The following is a 22,008-nucleotide window of genomic DNA, read 5'->3' on the forward strand; positions in this document are numbered from 1 at the left end:
GTAAGGAAGCTTTAAGATCGAATATTTGCCAGAATAGGGCACTTTCGTCGTCGGAAATGGCAGAGAAATCAAAAGTGTTCGTCAGTCATTTTTTGGGTAATTGGCTCAATTAAGTGATTTTGAAGGGTGGAGGTCGTTTTTAATTTTCAAAATTTAAACAAACTTCCATTAATTATAATATTACCCATATATGTTTAAATCTTTTCAGTTTAACTCATTTAACATGTTTAATGAATCCTAAATGTGTCATGTCAGTTTTTCTAAATTAAAAAAAAATTGTAAAATATTTTTAGTGTCATTTTTTTAAATGCAAACTTGGGAGGTCGGAGAGTTAAATTTCCTCGATAAAAATTATATCAGTTGTGTTTCAGAATTCAGAGGTTTAATGGAAAAAATACCAATCCATTAGCTGTTTCTTAATTTTTGTCAGCCCTACCCAACTACTCAACCAGTTGATCTTACAATTCCGCTTCTCATTTTGAGTCAGACGATCATCTCTTTACTTCCGAATCACTGATCGCAAAGCAGACACCAAGTAAAGCAACTCTAGTGAAATGTCATCATCATTTTTTCTTCCACCTGAAATTCTCTGCAATATTCTCTCTCGTTTACCCTCTAAGGACCTCATTACACTCACAGCTGTTTGCAAATCTTGGTTTTCTTTAATCACCCACCAATCTTTCATCTCTACCCACCTCAATCTCCGTAAGAAATCTGATCCCTTTCTTTTGCATTACAAAGCCGGCGATTTTCGCGACAACTTCCTCTCCGTTTTGCATAGCGAAACCTACGCTTACTATTCAACTTTCCCAATCCCATTTATTTGCGAGAGCAATTACTTTAAGTTAGCCGCTTCTTTTGATGGGCTCATTTGCTTGTCTGACTCTTATCAATATTTTGGTCGAATTATATATTTATGGAATCCGGCTATATGGAAACTCAAGATCCTTAGAAATTCTTGTTTCGCTCGAAAGTTTAAAGATTGCGGAACTTTTTTCGCTCTCGGGTTTGGATTTTCCCGCAGTTCTAATTATGAACTAAAGATTGTGAGGATAATGTATTTTGGGGATTTTTATATGCCTGTTTATGTTGAGAAAGAGCCACCAAAGGTTGAGGTTTTCTCATTGGCTACTAATTCTTGGAGAAGAATTGGAACAAATGCTGGAAGCTATGCAATCCAAAAATCTTCGGATGCATATGTCAATGAAGCTGTGCATTGGTTTGCTTCCAAGACTAGGGGACCGTCTAGTAATATTGTTTTGTCGTTTGATTTTGATAGGGAGAAATTTGGAGAGATTATGGTTCCGAAAATTGATCCTGATGGAAGAAATAGGCTTCGAGTTTCTGCTGATGTTTTAAGGGGATTGTTAATCTTGATTGTTCACTGTGTTAACAGCATTGGCATAGTTGAGAATTGTTGCATATGGGTGATGACTGATGAGGGAGTATGGTGTGGCTGAGTCTTGGAATAAGGAATATTCGATTGTACCGGAGAAAAGTATCTTGAGGTCCTTATGCATTGTCAGTGACAATGATTTGTTGATCTTAATGTCTAATAGAGAGGTGGTTTCCTATGACCTTGAGCAACTGCAGTTTAAACATGTTGGAATTGGTGGCAATGATATGACAATAGATTTGGTTACTTTTGTTGAGAGCTTAGTCTTGTACAAAGAAGGATTTCGTTTAAGTCCGCGGAGGTTTTTATTTCCTGAAGGTGGCATTTGTTTGGGGAAGAGAAAATGGAGTGTATTCAAGCATTTGCAACGAAAATGGCGCTGAAACATGAAAAACGCTTCATATGTGGTCTGCTTTATTTTCCTTTGTGTAATTGCGAGCAGATTCTGCTTATTCATAGTTGGATGTATGCTATTGATTCCTTAGCTTGCGTATTTTGTGATTGTGATTACCACTGGTTGCTTTGCTCTTTACGAATTGTGATGAAACATAACTAAACTTATTAGGGTGTACATAAGTACAGGTATTATGACTGGTTAAGTGTAGTGATTATTTGCTAACTAATAATAAATGGTTTTGTTTATTAGTACGAACAATTCTGAATAACTGGACTTATATGCTTCATCGTGTGAGAAGAGCACAATGATATGATCCACTGATGACTAGAAAGTGAGACTCAATTTCACTGTTAGCAAATTTTAATATGACAGGAGAGGATATGCAAGTGGTCGATCAAAGTAAAGTAGGAGTGAAAAGAAGTCTCACAAGGCAATGTTGAAACTTGGAGTGTAGGCAATTCCAGGAGTCAACCGTGTTACCGTTAAAAAGATAAAGAATGAGTTATTGTCTAACTTTTTGTTCTTCTTTTTCAGTCTCAAACTTGTGTAATATGCTGTTTACTTTCTGCTTTTTTGTTTTTGGTTTTGTCTTGGGCTGCTTTGGGCCACAAACTCTTATGCTTTGCATTTTCCTGATTCTGTTTCAGACACATACATTGTTTTGGGTGAAGCAAAGATTGAGGCTGCAGAGCAATTCAAAGCTCCTTCTTATTTACGTAATGTGGCTTCAAAGCCTGAGTTATCGACCATGGCTTAAGATGAACAAGAAGTAGACGAGGCTGGTGTGGTCCGTTTGGATCTGAAGGACATTGAATTGGAGATGACAAAAGCTAAGGTGTCAAGGTCAAGGGCCGTGAAAGCAGTCAAAAGCTGCAAAATGGTGACTTTGTTTCTGCCATTATGGAACTAAAAATGTTCAGCCGAGAGATTATTTTCATTTTCCGTTGTTACCCCCTTGAATGATTGAGGTTGCAGATTTTGAATATTTATTATTAGTCTGTGTTATCTTGTTCTCTTTTTCATTATGTATCAGAATGAAGCAATGTTGGTTGTGGACTTATGCTATACATTTTGTTCTTCAAAGTAGCACATACATATTTACTTCACAGTTGGTTTGAAAGAATTTATGGGAAAATCCTTGATGGGTTTTGATTTTTGACAGTGTATGCACCGAGATTATGGTTGATGATGTATAATGCCATTATTTTGGGGCTCAATTTTGCATCTCAAATTTATATTTTAAGTGATTTTATCTTATTCGGTGGGGAGGTGTTGATGCACGAGATGTGTTATCTCAGACACTGTTAATGTGTAATACTTCAATTATAACTCACGAATATTAACATTGTCCATGGCTTAGTGATATTATTTAATTTTAAACTATGAAGTGGTGAAATCAAGTCGAGTATCTGGTTAATCGAACTCGACTCGAGCACTATAGTATCAAATTTGAGCCTCAAACTCGGTACCAGAAATTGGAATTTGAGTTTGTATAATTGAGTTTTAGTCTAGTTTCATTATTTGAGTCGAGAATACGAGCTTAATCAAATTCAAGTATTCGAGTTTCAATTGAATTCGAGTATTCGAGCTTTAATCGAGTTCGAGTTCTATTATGATTGAACTCGAATTCGAATGACTACTTGAACTCGAATCGACTAACGTCGAGTTGAGTTCGAGCCAAAATCGAGTCGAGCTCGAGGTTCGACTTGATTTTCACCCCTACTAACCCAAGAGGTTGACTTGACAGTCAAGAATATATTTGTTCATTCTATTGACTTTCTGGGTTTAAACCACTTTGGGGTTATATACCATATTTGTAACCTACCTTAGAATATTAGGTTTGCAGGGTGTTAGGGTGTTCAATGGACCCTGAGAATACAAGCTACTTTAGACACCCTAATCATAAAGAAAAAAGAAAATTAAACTACACTCCATTGCATCCCATCATTTAAAAATTACTAATTTTCAAAAGAAAAGAAAAACGAAAGTAGTGGCTCACTCAAATATATTATTATGTGACTCTCAAGTTTATACTCCAAAATGATTTCAAATATTTCTCACTAATTAGATTGGAATGTGATAATATAAAATTATATAATATTACATCATTCAAAATACAAAATAGTTTTTATGTGAAAACATCAGCTCAATTTGCTTGATTCTCTGCTAGGCAGCCCAAATCACTCTAAACCCAAACCCAAAGGGTCCATCCCTATATATAAAGCGAAATATAAGTTAGACAAACTAAGCGGTGGGTAACTAGGGTTTCATTAGCTCATTTCTTCGTTTCAAAACGTAACCATGACTGCTCAAACTCAGGAAGAACTCCTCGCTCAACATCTCGAGCAAGAAAAGCTCAACGTAAGCCTTTCCCACCATTTCTCTTTTCGTAGAACCCATGATTTTTTTTTTTTTTTTTTTTTTTAATTTGTATATATTACTGTTAATGAACTCTTCGTTAAATTATGGCATGGGACACCTTCATTTACTGTGAAACTAGTGTAAATGATTACCCGTGTGTCCGGCTTGGTTAAGATGAAAGTTATATTATACATCTTAGAGTAGAATGAATTTTGTAAAACCCTTTGTTGTGCGGTCCAATTAAAGACTGAACAAGTCCGAGCTTATTGAGTACTTGTTCTCTTTTTTGTGAAAAAATTCTATCTACAAACCAAAGTAATGAGGTTTGTTGTGGGTTTTCAAGCTCTGATTTGTGGCAGTGGGGACAGTGTTTGATAATCTTTGCTTGCATAGTTGAGAATTCATTGTAATGTTTGTTGCAGCCTGATGAGCCTTGCTTGAGGATGAGGATGACGATGTGACGATGAGGAAGATCGAGGATGACAAGGATGAGAGGATGCTGGAAGTAAGAGATCAGTCAGAAATACAATCGTTGTGCAAGAATTGTAGATATTGTAGAAAGGTTTTTGGACAGTTACCGATAGAGATACTAGTGTCTATCTTTATCTGCCGCTTATAATAAGTTGGATTTATGTTTTTATTAAACATACTCAACGTGGAGGATATGTTATTTTTTACTTGTTCTTTTACAGCATATTTTTGTATAAACAAAATACTGCTGTTAAATGGTTTTGTTATTCTTGATCAGGATGTTTTTCTTTTAGCTGTTTGGCAATAGATTTATACCTTGGTGCAAATAATTGAGATGTGTAGAAGGGTTCGCAGTGTTCCTCAAATACTACTTCAACCTTTACATTGAAATAATATGATCGGCTTTATGATTTTTTGGGTATTAGACTATTGTAATACAATTTTGACACAAATTTGGACACAAATTCATGGCCATTGATTCAATGTATCCAGTGGACTTGATGAGAAGTTAGAGTTTTAATTTTTAATGCCAACTAAACAATTTTTTTGTTGCAAATTTGTGTTAAAATCGCTTGGCGCTTTGTTGGGAACATTATAAGTGCAAAAGGAATTTGAATATTTCTTGTAGTTGGGAGAGTCCCTTAATAGTCCATACATGAAAACAATTTATGTATGCTCCACATTTTTGGAATCATAACCACAGTTAGTTATAAATAGTTTTGATATTATTTTTATATTGTGATGTAACTTAGCATTCAATCAGATTTATGAATTAATTGGAAAAGCATTGTTAGGATTGGAAATAATATTAAAGAACTTACATGAATGCAGTGCATATGATGAAAAGATATATTTGAGATGCATATTATTAGACTCGAACATTGTAGTTTAAACACATTATTAGAGTTGTAAACAATTGTAATTTATGAACATTATTAGTTGAAGGTAGGGACCATTTCACTGGTGGAAATTTTTCTCATTTTCAGGAAAGGAGATGTAGTGGTCGATCAAAGCAGAGCCGGAGTGAAAAGAAGTCTCGCAAGGCAATGTTGAAGCTTGGAATGAAGCCAATCCCAGGATCACAGTCGTGTTACTGCAGAAAAGCAATGTCTGTTTGAATTGCTCCCAATTTTTGTTTTCTCTTGTTTGCTTAGTCGTCGATTTCAGTTTAATATGAACTAATAGCTTTTAATTTTCGATTCTGTTTGTTATCTCAAAACCTGATGTTTTCAAGAGCCCAACATCAGAGACGTACATTGTTTTTGGAGAAGCAAAGATTGAGGATCTAAGCTCGCAACTACAGACCAGGCTGCGAGCAGTTCAAGCACCTCCTTCTAATTTGACTAGTGTGGCTTCCAAGCCTGAGTCATCTACCATGGCTCAAGATGAAGAAGAAGTAGACGAGACTGGTGTGGACCGAAGGACATTGAGTTGGTAATGACACAAGCCGGGGTGTCAAGATCAAGGGCTGTGAAAGCACTGAAAGCGCAGATGGTGACATTGTTTCTGCCATTATGGAACTAACAAATTGATTCACTTTATAAAGATGTTCTGCTTAGTGGTCTTTTTTGAGGATTTCTCTTGGCGTTGTTTCTCTTGAAGAATTGAGGTTGCAGATTTTGAGTATTATTATTACTGTGTTTCTTTAGTTCTCTTTTCCTCGTGTATCAGCTCATGATTCAATATTGGGGTTGCACTTGTGCTCCATTTTGTTTTTAATCGCAGTTGTTTGGACAGAAATTATGGGAAATCCATCATGGCTTTGAGATCATGATCAAAGATAGGTTGATAAACATTTTTTAACAATCTTCTCGATAAAATTTTTTTACAATCTCTTTTCTCCCAAACGTGTATGACAGTTTTGTAATTGGTTATTCGTATAGTTAAGCATTTATATTTATTCATAATTCGCAGATGGGGCGCTGTTATATTAGGTGAGTGAAAGTTCGACTTTATTATTATTATGGGTAGGTGCGATTTTATATTGCATTAGGTAACGAAGCAACGGCCTGATCAATTACGAATTCTGATATGGCTAAATCATGTTGCGTGTTGCTGAGAAAGTGAGAAGGGTTTGTTAATATAGTATTATTCTTGAAATATGTTACTTGTGAGAGAAAGTGAGAAGGATTTATTAATATAGTATTACTTATGAGATCATATGCAATGAGGTATTAGTGCAATTAATTGGAAATAATTTCTGACTTATGATAGAAAATTTGGAAATCATCTAGAATTTGTAACATTATTCTTATTGAATAATTTCTTATTACAATTGCTAACAATTAGCAATGCAAAGATTAACTTAAAATGATATTTCAATTTGGGTTATTAACTCTCCATTATCTAAATTATTGTCAATATTTATGCAACAATTTGGAAATTCCTTTCAACGCTTTCTTCTTTTAGGATGAAATCCGGGCTAGATTTGATTATCAAGATATAAAGAGAGCACATAATTATGTATTATTGATGGTAAACAGTGAATGATATATTAATTAATTAATGATAACAAAAATTAGAATATAAATTTAGAAAGTGAACATTAAAAGTTGAGGATGAGGAGAGTATGATAAAACAGATTTTGGTTAGAATTAATATCAAAATGTGATGTGATTCGTTGTAAAAGTAAAATGATGAGTTGAATTTGGTTGGTTCCTCAGTGAGTTAGCCTAAACCACTCCAACCCAAACCCGAACGCGAATAAGACCAGGTTCCATTCCAATCCATCTACATAAAACTCCATTTCATATAGCTTGAGTTCGATTATCGGGTATTGTTAGGGTTTTGTCTTCCTCTCAACTCTGAAACTTAACCAACTCAAATACCAACAATGACTGCTCAATCCCAAGAAGAACTCCTCGCTGCTCATCTCGAACAAGAAAAGCTCAACGTAGGCCAATCCTACCCACTGAAATTTATTTAATTTCGTTCGTAATTGTTTTTAATTGTATATTTTTCAGTCAATTACCTCTTTGTAATTTCTGGATTTACGAAGTTTTGTGGCATAGGGCACCTTTGGTTATCGAATAAAGTAGTGTAAAATGAACACCTCGTTTCTGGCTTTTTAATTTTTTTAATTTTTTATAATAAAAATAAAAAGTAAAGTTATGAATGTTTGAGTTGAATGAAATTTTTTTTTTACCTTTTTCTTTTTCTTGGTCCCAATTTAAGACTGTGTTCGAACTAATTGAATACTAAATTTTGCTTTCTCTGTTCAAAATTATGAGACTAGTTTGAGAGGGTCGATCGTATGCTAATTTGCTTTGGTTGATTTAATGAGGTTTGTTGTTATGGCTGTTGTAAACTTATGATTTGCTTGTGGATGACACATAATAATGTTTGTTTCAGCCTGATGAGCCTGTGGTTGAGGATGAAGATGACGACGATGATGATGAGGAGGATGAAGATGATGACAAGGATGAAGAGGATGCTGAAGGTAGTATCAGAACACAAATATGAATTTTGTTAATATTATTTTCTTCCATTCTTTGTTTCTTTGCAAGCATGTGCGTTCTAAGAGTGTGTGACAACAATTAGCTGATGAAGATTTCATTATTGTAGATTAAGAACATTGTTTTTGATGTAGACCTGTCTTTAATGTGGATAAATATAATCTTTGTGCAAAGAATTCTGAGATATTGTATAAAGGGTTTGAAGAGTTACTCAAATTCGATTGTCAATCTTTACATGCTGAATATTTTTCATTGATTTATGATTTTATTGTGTAGCATTTTAAACTCAGAAGTATTTAAGTATTTCAAGCCGTCTGGAGAGATCCCTTAGTAGACTATACACCGAAAGCATTTCATTTATATGTCAACATCTTTGAAATGACAATCAGTGCTATAAATAGTTTTGATATCATTGCATAGATGGGATTTTTAGTACCTCGGAAGTTCAATCATATTTATGAACTAATTTAGAAAAGCATGGTAATGGGTTGGAAATAGAATTACTGAATTCACATGGATGCAATGCATATCTTTAAAAGATCTACTTGAGGTCCCTAGTTAATAGAATTATAAGACGTATAATTTACAGTTTAGTTTGGACATATTGTTTGTGATCATTGTATACAGTGATTAGTACGAAGTTTGGCACAAATTAACTGTTGGAAAAATTTATTATATTCCAGGGAAAGGAGATGGAAGTGGTCGATCAAAGCAGAGCAGGAGTGAAAAGAAGTCTCGCAAGGCAATGTTGAAACTTGGGATGAAGCCAGTAACAGGAGTTAGTCGTGTAACAGTGAAAAAGAGCAAAAACGTCTGTTTTTGAATTTTTGTCCAACTTTTTCTTTCTTTTAATCTAGTTTAGTTTTTAAACATATAATTTAAACTCTTATGCTTTTTATTTTCAGATTCTGTTTGTTATCTCAAAACCTGATGTTTTTAAGAGCCCCACATCAGAGACATACATTATATTTGGTGAAGCAAAGATTGAGGATCTGAGTTCGCAACTGCAGACTCAGGCTGCAGAACAATTCAAGGCTCCGCCACCTAATTTGAATAATGTTGCTTCAAAGCCTGAGTCATCAGCCATGGCTCAAGATGATGAAGAAGTAGATGAGACTGGTGTGGAGCCGAAGGACATTGAGTTGGTGATGACACAAGCAGGGGTGTCAAGATCAAGGGCTGTTAAAGCACTCAAAGTTGCAAATGGCGACATTGTTTCTGCCATTATGGAGCTAACAAACTGATTTGTCTCATTATTAGTGAATGTTTTTCATCTGAGTGGTCGCTCCAGGATTTTTTTTTTTTTTTTTTTTTTTTTCATTTTCCGCTGTACCCTTGTGAATGGGTTACAGATTTTATTTTTATTGTTGTATTTGTATTTTGCTCTTGCGCCCGTGACTCAGCACTAAACAGCAGTAGTCAGTTTTGGTTGTTACATAACTGTTCCTGGAAGTAGTAGCTTAGTGCATATTTACCCACTTCAAAGGTGGTTAGAATATTATAATGGGGAAATTGTTTGTAGTTTTAAGAGTAAGCTGAATAAGGATGTGAATCATGTGATTGATAAGAGGAATGTTATATATCATTAGTTTTATATTTGGTATATGGTGATAGAATCATGCAATATTATATTTGCCTCTACTAAACTTTGATTAATTTCATGTCTTAGACAATTCTAAAGCATTGTTTTAAAACTCGGATCGGATTGGCTTATTTGATCATTCTTATCGGGAATCGGCCCCTTCTTTGGTTTGGGGACACTCTAAACTTTGTTTTAGTCATTGGCTCGGAGTGATCGGTGGTTGAACAGGCGAAACAGGGTTGAATGGGCGGTTCAGTTTCGCCGGTTCAACCATCGGGTCAAAGAATCGCCTCTTTGTTGTCGCCCAAGGGAGATGCCCCATGTTTCTTCTTCACGTCGTGCACCATGAGGCTGTTACCAGCTGCTCCTCAGCCACTTCGTCGCCCACAAACACACCCATACTCACCTTGTCCAACCCATTGTGTGCGCCACCAGTGGGTTCTGTTGTGGCGGATGGTGGTATTTTATGGTGGATCAGGGTTTTTCTGGTGGCCTGGTGGTGGTTTGTCTGGTGTCGGGTTGATCTGGGTGGATTGTAGTTGTAGTTAGGGGTGTTCAAAAGAACTGGTTAGAACTGAAACCGGCGGGTACCCTGGGTTTGGTTCCAATTCCTACCCAAAACCAATAGTCAATGGGTAGGTTCTGGTTCCAAATTTTTGGAACCGTTACTGTGCTGTTCCTGTTCCGGTTCCGATTCCTATAGTTAGGAATCAGAACCAGGAACCAAGAACCGAGACTAATATAAAATAAAATTAAAGATTAGGGGGTTAATAAAATTTTTTGTAGAAAAAGTAATGTGAATACATTTATATTTATATTTCATAACATTTAAAGTAAGTTGGTTTGACTTTTGAGAATCTATCTTTACAAAGTAATGGAGTTTGTAATTTTGAATTTATAATTTGTAATTTTATTTTTGTTAACAAGTGCCAGGTGGGTGGGTATTTGTAAGTTTTTAAGGGTTTTTTTGCCATTTTAAAAAACTTTTGGGAGGTCATGTAATTTTATAGGATACCCAGAACCGGAACCGGAACCGTTGTTACAGGTTCTGGTTCTGGGTACCTACGAACTGGAACCGTCGGTTCCGGTTCTGGTTCCAAATTTCAAGGAACCGTCGGTTCTGGTTTCTTCAAAAAGTGCAGGGTACTCGAAACCGAACACCCCTAGTTCAGTGGTTAGGGTATCCTAGCCAGATCACAGGGGTGTGTTTGCTAGATTTCAAACCTATAGGGATTGATGCGTAATTTCTCAAGGGTATGTTTTTTAAGTTTCATACTAAGATTTCATGCTGATATCACCGGTTTGACTCGCTAGTCGAACCAGTCGGATTGCCTAACCCAGGAACTGGCCTCTTGACCGGGTTGAGTTTCGAAACATTGTTCTCAAATCAAAATCAGTCTATAATAGTTATGAGTTATGACTTGAAAAATCTAAGAAGAAAAAATGTTGCCCCCTATTTGTGATGTAGGGCTTCTACTGTAAATTTGGTTCCACATTTATTCATTTCAAGGTATCTAAATCTTTTTATCCTTTGAGCATGAATTCTATACTGAAATATGAACCCTTATAAACCATACACATATATGAGAAAAATAAAAGGGAAATTAATAAGGTAAAAAGGTACATATCATGTTACAATAAAGCCTTGAGGGATCACATGCTACACCTTTGCAATAAAATTTAGAAATATTAAAGCACCTCAAAAAATGTTAGCTGGGTAACATTATGATATCACAAAATTTTGTTGTTGATTGATAGTCTTATTCTTTTATTTGCAATAAGAGCAAGACATATTTGCAATGATCATGTATTGGGTCATCATGTAAGACAACCATACCAAAACTTTTCAAGATATCCAATGTATTCAACATATTCATATTATGAGAAGGTTTGAAACTTTGGTATCTTAATGTTTAAACTTTTTGCATTAACATGCAAAATTCATCGTTCTGAAACCCAGCCGGTCTGACCGGTTTAACCGGTCAGATTGAGACTCAAGGCCTTCTCCAGGCTGGGTTATCACTTTCCATTGTTTCCAAAATCCCTAACCTAACCGCCGACAATGCGGGGCTACCAAATGTTGGGGTTAGAGGGGTTTTGTAGAGTGGATGCCTGTAGTTTAGGTAGTGATGTTAGATTGAATTTTGGATGTTAGAATCAGCTGGATTTTGGTTGGAAAAATCAACCCAATCGTGGCAATATACTTGAGTCACAACCAATGAACGGGGGGCTACCAAGTGCTGGGGTTAGAGGTGTTTTGTAGAGTGGAGGCCGGTGGCTTAGGTGGTGGTGCCAGATTGAAATTTGGCCACTGAAAACAGTTGAAATTTGGCCAAAAAAATCAACCCTATTGGCCTCTCATGTGTTTTGATGTGCCAAAAGTAACTAAAAAGTTGGTTGATCACTAACCAAAACATGCTAAGGTATGACACAAGTCATAACCAAACCAAAACAGATTTGTCAAGTGGTATGATCACGCGTGAGCAAATTTTTCAAGTGTTACGATCCTGCACGATCAAGGCACGACCATTCAGTATCATAAAAAACTACCCAGATGAATGTACCATTTTGCATGACATCGTTCCATATAGTCATCTAATGTTTTGCCAAAATTTGTGACATCGCTCATTCTAGCACGACCGTTCCACTCAAGTCAAAAGTCAAGATATTTCAAATTCAAAATCCTTCGTGCTCTTGACTATTCTTCAAAAGTCAATCTTGCAGATCAAGTCAAAACTCAAAGTATCAAAAGTGGAATGACTGTTCTCCGTGGTGGAACGACTGTTCCTATCTGCATATTTTCTATCTAATCGCTGACAACATTCGAAGAAGCTATGCATGCTTCTTGAAATTTGATGGAATTGAAAGAGCCTTTGGTTAGACTATTTTGCGTGGTGGAATGGCCGTGCGATGCTTTGGCATGATCATACAGCGTGGTGGAATGATCATTCCATAAACCCTAGATATGAGAAAAAGTATTTGTTGTTTTAGGAATGACCGTTCACGATTATGGAACAATCGTTCCTTTAGGTTCTGTAGACTTTTTAGAGTTGCATTAAATGAGACAACTCAAATTTGAAGGGATATAAAAGCTCAACGTCTTTATGCAAAAGGCAGAGGAGAGTCTTATAAAAAATCAGAGAACATTCTCATATAATCCATAGAGCTCAAAATCCAAATCAAATACTCTCAATTGCACTCATATTGTAAATCTTTGTGAGTGTTTTTGTTCTTATTGTGTGTATAAGCCTAAAAAGAAGAGGTAATCATTCATAAAACCCTTTGATTAAAACCTTGTTGGCGAAATCCTGTAAAACTAGAGAGTGTTGGCGAAATCTTGTAAAACTAGTGAAAGTGTTGGTGAAATCTTGTAAAACTATTGTATTGGCGCAATCTGATTCTAGTGAAACTTCAAGGAGGTTGCCTTGAAGTGGATGTAGGAGACTTGTGGTTATAGTTCTTAACCACTATAAATTTCTGAGCATTTCTCTCTCTTTCTCTCTCTCTTTCAACTTATTTATCACTCTTGCACATACATTCATTGTTCACATTTATTGCTTGTTTATCTTTATAACTTGATTACATTTATTGTTCTCTATTGGGTATCTTCTCTGCTCATTTATGCTATCATTATCATTGTCATTCTTTGCTTGTTGAGTTCATTTAATGAATATTGATTTGTTAAACTCATCATTAGCCATTGCTTGTGGTGATAGTTTTTATTCCACGATAATTATTATTAGTTCCTATTCAGCCCCCCTCTAGGAATATTAGCCGTATTTAGGGTTTCACAAACCCAATCGCGATGGTATATGAGAGTTACGACCGATGAACGAGTGGCTACTAAGTGCCAGGGTTAGAGGGGTTTTATAGAGTAAAGGCTGGTGGTTTAATTGGTGGTGTCGAATTGAATTTTGGTCACCAGAATCAGCTAGAATTTGGCCGAAAAAATCAAAACCCTATCTCTTTGTAGAGTGAAGGCCGATGGTTCACTTATGTTCCAATCACAATTCGTAAAGAAAGCAACGAGATATAATCACAAACAAGCATTTTTAGGAATCAATATCTTACATCAACCTTGTTGAATTATTATTGGTATTTCAAAAAGAATTTGTGAGGACCGTTATTGTTTTTATCCTATTGACCTACTATTCCTAAACTTTAGCAAGGAGTTTTACTAACTGTTGGAGTTAACATTATTCTTGATTTCTCATAACATTCACAAGCCTTATTTTTCTCTTATATTTTTCTCAATCTCAATCTTATTATAACGTTATAATTTTTACACTATAAAAAGAGTTGTTATTCTTTAGAATTATACAAATCATCAGCCTTCCTCTCTATACTTCTTCTCTGGGTTAATAAAATTTTCCTATTGTTATGCGTACCTAGAATTCATTTCAGAAGAACCTGTTAAATCCTGGGGGATTTTCACATTCTTGAAATATTTGTTGTGGCGAAATAATCCTTAAGGACAATGTTTATAACACGTCTCAGGTTTTCTATTTTTTCCTTGTTTCTAAATTATTTTACAACAATCTTAAGGATTATGGAGTCTACTCTCGGTAACAATTCTCCAACTGTTGCTACCAACAATTCTTTTGTTGCTGCTATTGACAATCCTGCTGCTATAGCTTATGGCAACACCTCCTCCACTGCTGGCCTTCATGGGGTGTCCCATTCAGTTGCCTCTATTGTTCCAATAGTCGCCGCTGCCTCATATGCCAAACCTTTTCCTGATATCTCCAAAATTGAAATGTTTGGAGGACAAAATTTTAAAAGATGGCAAGAACACATTCTTTCGATCCTTGACATGTTCGGTGTAGTTACTGCTCTCACAGATCCTAAACCTGGACCATCCGTTGATCCAAAACAATTGGAAACCTAGACTCATGCTACAAGGTTTATAGGCATACAATCGTTAGCACCTTATCTAATATATTGTTTGATATCTATTTCCCCTATAAAGAAGCCAAGGATATATGGGATTCAATGAAACTAAAATACAATATTAAGGATACTGGGAAGCAAAAATTTGTTATTGGTAACTTCTATAGGTGGGAGATGACAGATGACAAGGATATCAAGATGCAAATCAATGAATACCGCAAACTTTTGGAAGATCTCAAGGTTGAAAACATCAACTTGCAAGATAAGTTTATTGCATGATTGCTGATTGAAAAGCTACCAAGATCTTGGAAGGATTACAAGCAACAACTCAAACATAAGCACAAACAATTGTCATTTGCAGATTTGACCGCCCACATCATAATTGAGGACACCAATAAAAAAGAACTCAATGCTGCATAAGCAAAGGAGATGACTTCAAAAGCACACTTGGTGCAAGACAAGTTTCAAAGCTATATAAGAGGTATGATAACAAAAAATCTAATTACAAGCCAAAAGCTCCTAACCCCACCTTCAAAAAGAAGGGAAATTGTTTTGTTTATGGAAAGTCAGATCATCATGCACCTCAATGCAAAAAGAGAATGAGAAATGACAATCCTTCTAAGCCAAAGGCAAAATTTGGTTAAAGGAGATGATATAATTACAGCAGTTAGTTGCTTATCTTATGGCCAATGTGAAAGAATGAGTGGTAGACTCTGGTGTTACTAGACATATTTATGCAAACAAAGATGCTTTTACCTCCTACACTCCTGTAGGGGATGGAGAAGAACATGTATATCTTGGTGATTCTCAAACTACTAATGTTCTTGGCAAAGGTAAAGTTCTTTTGAAGCTCACATTTGTCAAGACTTTGGTTGTCAATGAAGTGCTTCATGTGCCTAATATTAGAGCAAATTTAATTTCTGTGGCTTTATTAGGAAAGGTTGGGGTTAAGGTGTCATTTGAATCTGATAAAATTGCCTGACAAAGAATAACGTCTTTGTGGGCAAAGGTTATTGTAACCAAGGACTTTTTGTGCTCAATGTTTATGAAATTATGAATGAAAATGCATATTCTTCTACTTACTTGATTGATTCTATTGATATGTGGCATGCTAGATTATGACATGTTAGTATTTCTTATATTAAGAAAATGCAATATCTTGGTTTAATTTCTAGTATTAGTAATACATGCTTGAATAAATGTGAGGTATGTGTTGCATCTAAACTAGCTCAGAATCTTTCCCATTTCATATGAAGAGAAACTGAATTGCTTAGTTTAATCCATACCGACCTAGGAGATTTGAAACAAATGATGACTAGAAGTGGTAAAAAATATTATGTGACTTTTATTAATGATTTTTCTCAGTTCACTAAGGTGTATTTGCTTAGAAATAAAGATGAGGCTTTTGACATGTTTCTTTTGTATAAAGCTAAAGTAGAAAATCAATTAAATAGAAAGATTAAAAGGGTTAGATCAGATAGAGGAGGTGAATATATCTTGTTTAATGATTTTTTGAAAAGGAAGGAATAATACATGAAATGACTCCTCCTTATTCACCTGAATCTAATGGAGTAACAGAAAGGAAAAAATAAGACCTTGAAAGAAATGATGAATGCTTTGCTTGTTAGTTCTTCTGCACTTGATAATCTTTGGGGTTAGGCTTTGTTATCTGCATGTCATTTACAAAATAGAATTCCTTATAAGAAAACCAGTAAGACACTATATGAGTTATGGAAGGGATATACGCCTGATCCAATGCAATTTCATTCAAGCCTAATTATCTTCTTGAAAGTACTTTGAATATTCCTAAAGGTTTCTTTTGTTTTTTATTAGGTTTCTATGCTTAGGTAGGCTTATAAATACCTTCATCAAAATACTTTGATTTTGTCCTTCCTTTTACGTTGGTTACGTAGTGTTAGACCGGTCGTCACGGCCACAAAATTAAACCTAAATACCGTAGTTAGCTGTAAGCAGGGTTGAATCCACAGAGAGCAAGACTAACAACCTAATGTATATTTGAGTTAACAAAAGAGAAATTGGCAAAATGATTGATTAAAACTAAGGAAACTAATTACTTGTAGGAAATTAAAAGCATTAAATAAATTGCTAACTAAAACACAATATTAAAAGCGTTGTTGCTACGGGTTCGGTTTGACTCAAGACCAACTCTCACAATTCCTCTCCTCGCTCTTCAATTTCCTAAACCTACAAGGCTAGGCAAATCAATAAAAATATCTCTCGGCAATCTAGGTATAATCTATCATGTCTCCCCGTCGTCTTAGTTATAGACCGTTGGTTAAAGACTATATCGACTAACCGAAAAACACTAAACCCTTAAACACCCTGTTGGTACAAACGTTAACAAGTACAACCTATCAACCTATATCATTCAATCAACTAATACACAATAAATGCATTCCTAGTAGAAATGATATTAAACGCTACTACAACTTGATTGCAATCAGTACCAAAGCAATTTAAAGTCATAATCAACATTCAATAATCTCAAACCGACATTCAATTATGCGAAATATATATCAATAAACGTTCTCAACGGACATTATCAATTCAACACGTCGAGCATCAGAATAATATTAAAGCATCGCAACAAATTGAAACGAAAACAAATATAATCGAATACAAGAAAATTAACCAAATATCCAACATTTGGGCTCATCTAATGTCGAGAGCTGATGAGGAGATCAATGGAGTCAATCTCGATCTCGCCTACACCATAACGGACAATCGGGAACTTAGCCGCTCATGGTGGTGATGACGGAGGCTAACAGTGGAAACGGAGCTGATCATGGTGGAGAGGAGGTAACTGACAGTGAATGATGGAGAAGGGGCGAAAACGACAACGGACAGCCCGGAATACGAACAGCCACACTTCGCCAGAAAACGTTAATTTTTCGGCTGGTCTTCCAGAAAACGGTGGTGGAAATGGGATCCGAAGGTACCGATGGAAAGCTCAGGTGATGGGGAGTTCAGATCAGGTCCTGGGGAGGTGAGAAGTCGCCGGAAATGAGCAGGATCTGGGTTGGAGATGAAGAGGCGCGGCGGCAAAATCGTGGATTCCGGCGGTTTGCGGCGGCTGAAGCTTGGAAATGCTAGATCCGGCGTGGGGAAGGGGGATCGACCCTTGGGGAGTTGAAACGTCATGGAAAACGGTGAAATCTCACCTGGAGATGAAAAGTCGCGGTGGTGGAAGGCGAAACGTCGCGGTGGTGGTGCGTGATTTGCGGTGCTGACGGTGGCTGGTGAATGGCAGTGCACCCGGGAAGACGAAGGGTGTCGGAGGGAGACGAAGGGTCGCCAGAGGGAGACGAAGGGTTGCCCGAAAACTGGGTGAACAGCCCCCCTGGAAACACGAACTGCATTTTTCTTTTATAGAACAATATATAAAATATCAGTTTAGTCCCTACACAATTGAAAAGTGACAAAATCAGCCCCTTAAAACATGACATTTTACCCCCTAAACAGCATAAATGAGACAAAATCACCCTTAATCCATAAACCACAACCTAATATCAACTCATATACTTTCCAAAATCATTCCAAACACGTTAAATTCATAAGAAAAATATTAGGAAGCGATTTTCATGAATAAATTCATAAATTCTTTAATTATCTCAATATACTTCAATTTAATCACATATGAGGTATTTTTATCACCAAAATAGAGTGACTTTCATGGCTCTAACACGTAGTTGGTGCTTGAAGCTTGCTGAGCTAATTCAACTGAAGTGGATCTTCAGTGTTGTACCTTGAAAGGAGCTCAAGGTTGACTAGGTGATGGTTTTGTGAACGTGAAGCTTGCTATGATAGTTCGTAGTTTGGACCAAAGGGTAGAGGTTAAAGCGTTGCAAAACAGGGAGTGTTTTTGCAACTGATACTTAATCTTTGGCTTTGTAATTGAACTGAAAGTTTTACCATAGTGGATTGACTTGATTTTGGACTTGGTCCATTGGATATAGACATTTTGCCGAACCATGTAAAATCCCCTGGTGTTCTTTATTTCGATTCATGTTTGATTGTTTTATAATGGTGATGAATGAACACTAAAATCAACTTAGCAACCAATTCCATTTAGGTTTAATACATTTGGTAAAGTATTAAAACTTTCAATTGGTATCAAAGTCTGTTATGGAAAGTTATTTCAGTTTATCCTTGCTTGTTGATTGTGTTTTTATCGCACTTTTATTTTTGTTTACGTTCTGGTTATTTTTTCATGATTTCTCTACATTTTTGTTCTTTCCAGACTTGTGACCACCTTGGAGATGTGTGACCACACTAGTGTTGAACTTTCTGACTGTGATCACCTTGTCCTTGTGTGACCACACTAACTATTTGTTTACCATGAGTTTTTTTAGTGAAGGAGGGTCTACCAATAGACCACCCTTGTTAGAGGGAACCAACTATTCATTTTGGAGACCTAGGATATGTGCCTTTTTGAAATCCATAGATGAGAGGGCTTGGAATGCTTGTACGGTCAGTTGGAAAGAACCTAAAACTGATGAAGCACGTGGGAGTAAAGGAAAAATCATTGATCAATGGACCAAGGCTGAGTTAGAAGAGTCTAATTTTAACTTGAAAGCAAAAGCCCTTCATGCTATTTTTAATGTTGTTAGTATAGGTCAAATGAAAAATATTGTTAACTGTGAAATGGCTAAGGATGCATGGGATAGCCTCCAAGTTAAAAATGAATGAACAATCTTGTGAAAAAGACCAGGCTTAGAAGATTAATCATAGACTATGAAAAACTTGTTATGCATGATAATGAAACCATTACTGATTTTCATGGCAAATTGTGTGATATCACTGATAAGTGTTTTGCTTTAGGTAAAATCTTTTCTGATGCTAAACTTGTTAGGAATGTGTTGTGCTCCTTACCTCAAAGATTCATGTCCAAAGCAACCTCCATTGAAGAATGTCATAACCTTGACGAGATGCAACTGGATGAATTGATTGGATCTCTGCAAACCTTCGAGCTTAGCCTGAAACGATGGGAAAAGAAATCAGGTAAAGGGCTTGCATTGAAACATGAGGTATTCTGATTCTTTGGTTAGTTGTGATACCAGTGATAATAAAGATGATGAGTTTACTCTAATCGCTAAAAACTTTTCAAAATTCATGAAAAAGAACATAAGAAAGCCAAATGTGGCTAAAAAGGGAAAACAAGCCTTTGTTAAAAGATTTTCTAACCAATCTGGTCAAGGAGGGTTCTCTAAAAGATTTCTAAGAGAAAATGAAAAGAAAAGCAAATGGATGCTTTAATTGTGAAGGCTACGACCATATTCAATCTGAGTGTATGAACACTCTAAAGAAAAAGGGAAAAGTCATGGTTGCCATCTTGAGTGAGAGTGAGGGTGATGACACAAATAAGAATGAACAATTTTTTGGCTGTTACAACTAACCAAGAGGACAATGATAGTATGTCCTCGGATGACTCAAGTGATGTCTACAAAGAGCAACATGAGGCTTATGACAAAATGTATGAGGCTTGGCTAAAAACCATCAAGAGGATTAAATCTCTTGAATATAAAAAATCTTACTTAATAGAAGATAAGAAAAATTTGAATGATAAAATGAAAGGCTTGTTATCTGATTTGTCCAATAAGGAAATTTTGATGAATCAAGATTTAAATGAACTAACTGAGGCCAAAGCCATTGTTGAAATGTTAAATGCAGGTTCATATAAGCTTGATGAAGTTCTTGGACAAGGAAAGGTTTTCGGTGATAAATCGGGTTTGGGCTTCTCTTCTGGTGCTAGCAACTCCAAACTTGGTGTGACATACCTTTGTCAATGTGTCTGAGTCAATTCAGAATACCCCACGTGATTAGACCTTGAAGGTAAAAAAATTCATTCCTATCTGTCATTTTTGCCAAAAGAAAGGTCATATCAGACCAAACTATTTTAAACTCATTTTATATTTGAAAAGATGCATTGAAAATCATGATTTTAATTCAGTAAGGTCATCATTTCAATCTCTCGAGTCACCACACCATAACATTTTTTTTCAAAAATCACAAAGTGTGGAAACCCAAGTTTAGTGCTAACTGTCTTGTTACCCATACTTCATTACTTGATTTTGAAAATGACCTATGGTACTTTTACAGTGGCTATTCAAGACACATGAAAGGTAACAAAGCTTTATTGACTAATCTTGAACTTGTAGAAGATGGCCATGTGACCTATGGTGATAGGAAGAAGGGTAAGATTCTTGGAAAAGATTTTGTTGTCATTCTTGGCTTCCCAATGCTAAATGATGTGTCTTATATTGAAGGTCTTAAGGAAAATCTTATTAGCATTAGTCAAATTTGTGACAAGGATTGTGTTGTGCCATTCTCAAAGACTATGTGTCAAGTCTTGAATGCTAATGGTTCTTCCTTGCTTGAGGGAAATAGATCAAATGATAATTGCTATTTATTGTCTAACAAAGTTTCTTGTTTGAGCACTAAATCAGATTGTATTGGTCTATGGCATAAGAAACTTGGACATATGAACTTTAAAGATCTCGTGAAACTCTCTAAGAATGATACTGTTAAGGGTCTGCCGAAGCTTGAGTTTCCCTACGATAAAGTATGTGGTCCTTGCCAACAGGGTAAGCAAACCAAGAGCTGTCACAAACCTCTATCTTGTTTGACTACCTCTTGTGTTTTAGAACTACTTCATAAGGATCTTACGGGCCTTCTGCAAATTGAAAGTTTAGGTGAAAAGAGATATGTCTATGTTTGTGTTGATGATTTTTCTAGATTTTCTTAGGTTGATTTTTTAAGAGAAAAATATGATGCATTTGAAGCTTTCAATGTCTTGTGAAAAGATTACAGGTGGAGCAAAACTGCCATGTAAAAAAGGTGATGAGGATAAGAAATGATCAAGGGAAGGAGTTTGAAAATTCTGATTTTTCTAACTTTTGTGAAATGTAGCTCATTTGGCATGAGTTTTCTGCCCCAAAGACACCACAACAGAATGGTGTAGTGGAGAGGAATAATAGAGTGCTTCAAGAGATGGCAAGAGTTATGTTAAATGCAAAGAAGTTGCCTACAAGACTTTGGGCAGAGGCAATAAACACTGCATGCCATATCTTTAACAGAATTTTCTTAAGGAAAGATACATCTCAAACATCATATGAGTTGTGGAAAGGTAAGAAGCCAAATCTTTCGTATTTCCATGTCTTTGATGCAAGTGCTATGTCTTGAATGATAGAGATCATCTAGGGAAATTTGATGCTAAGAGTGATGAAGGAGTCTTCCTTGGGTATTCTTCAAATAGTAGGACATATAAAGTTTTTAACATGAGAAAAGAACATAAAGTTTTTAACATGAGAAAACAACGTATCATTGAATCTTTCAATGTGGTTTTCTCTGATTTAGAAGATTACTCACAGTTCTCACAGGAAGATGAAATTGATGATATGATTGCTCCTGCTGAAGTGACCACATATCGTGACGA

The 22,008-nt window shown here is 35.9% G+C and overlaps 2 protein-coding genes and 1 pseudogene across 3 annotated transcripts; all 3 read left to right on the forward strand.

Moving 5' to 3' along the window:
• The first annotated feature begins 528 nt into the window (after positions 1 to 528).
• Positions 529 to 2,209, forward strand: LOC116117338 (F-box protein At3g07870-like). Of its 2 annotated transcripts, none has more exons than XM_031403385.1 (2): positions 529 to 1,803; positions 2,166 to 2,209. In XM_031403385.1, exon 1 carries the CDS (start codon positions 555 to 557, stop codon positions 1,458 to 1,460), a length of 906 nt encoding a protein of 301 aa, XP_031259245.1. In that variant the 5' UTR covers positions 529 to 554; the 3' UTR covers positions 1,461 to 1,803; positions 2,166 to 2,209. The 2 variants fall into 2 exon arrangements, with proteins under 2 accessions (XP_031259245.1, XP_031259244.1); XM_031403384.1 differs by having other exon boundaries at positions 529 to 1,861; positions 2,166 to 2,207.
• A 1,885-nt stretch (positions 2,210 to 4,094) lies between these two features.
• Positions 4,095 to 6,157, forward strand: LOC116117312 (annotated as a pseudogene).
• Positions 6,158 to 7,206: 1,049 nt separating this feature from the next.
• On the forward strand, positions 7,207 to 9,676 carry LOC116117331 (nascent polypeptide-associated complex subunit alpha-like protein 1). The gene is made up of 4 exons (XM_031403373.1): positions 7,207 to 7,518; positions 7,977 to 8,064; positions 8,764 to 8,891; positions 8,986 to 9,676. Exons 1-4 carry the CDS (start codon positions 7,459 to 7,461, stop codon positions 9,322 to 9,324), a joined length of 615 nt encoding a protein of 204 aa, XP_031259233.1. The 5' UTR covers positions 7,207 to 7,458; the 3' UTR covers positions 9,325 to 9,676.
• Positions 9,677 to 22,008: the final 12,332 nt, after the last annotated feature.

The sequence above is a fragment of the Pistacia vera genome, unplaced genomic scaffold (assembly GCF_008641045.1).
Source record: "Pistacia vera cultivar Batoury unplaced genomic scaffold, PisVer_v2 Contig804, whole genome shotgun sequence".
NCBI lineage: Eukaryota > Viridiplantae > Streptophyta > Magnoliopsida > Sapindales > Anacardiaceae > Pistacia > Pistacia vera.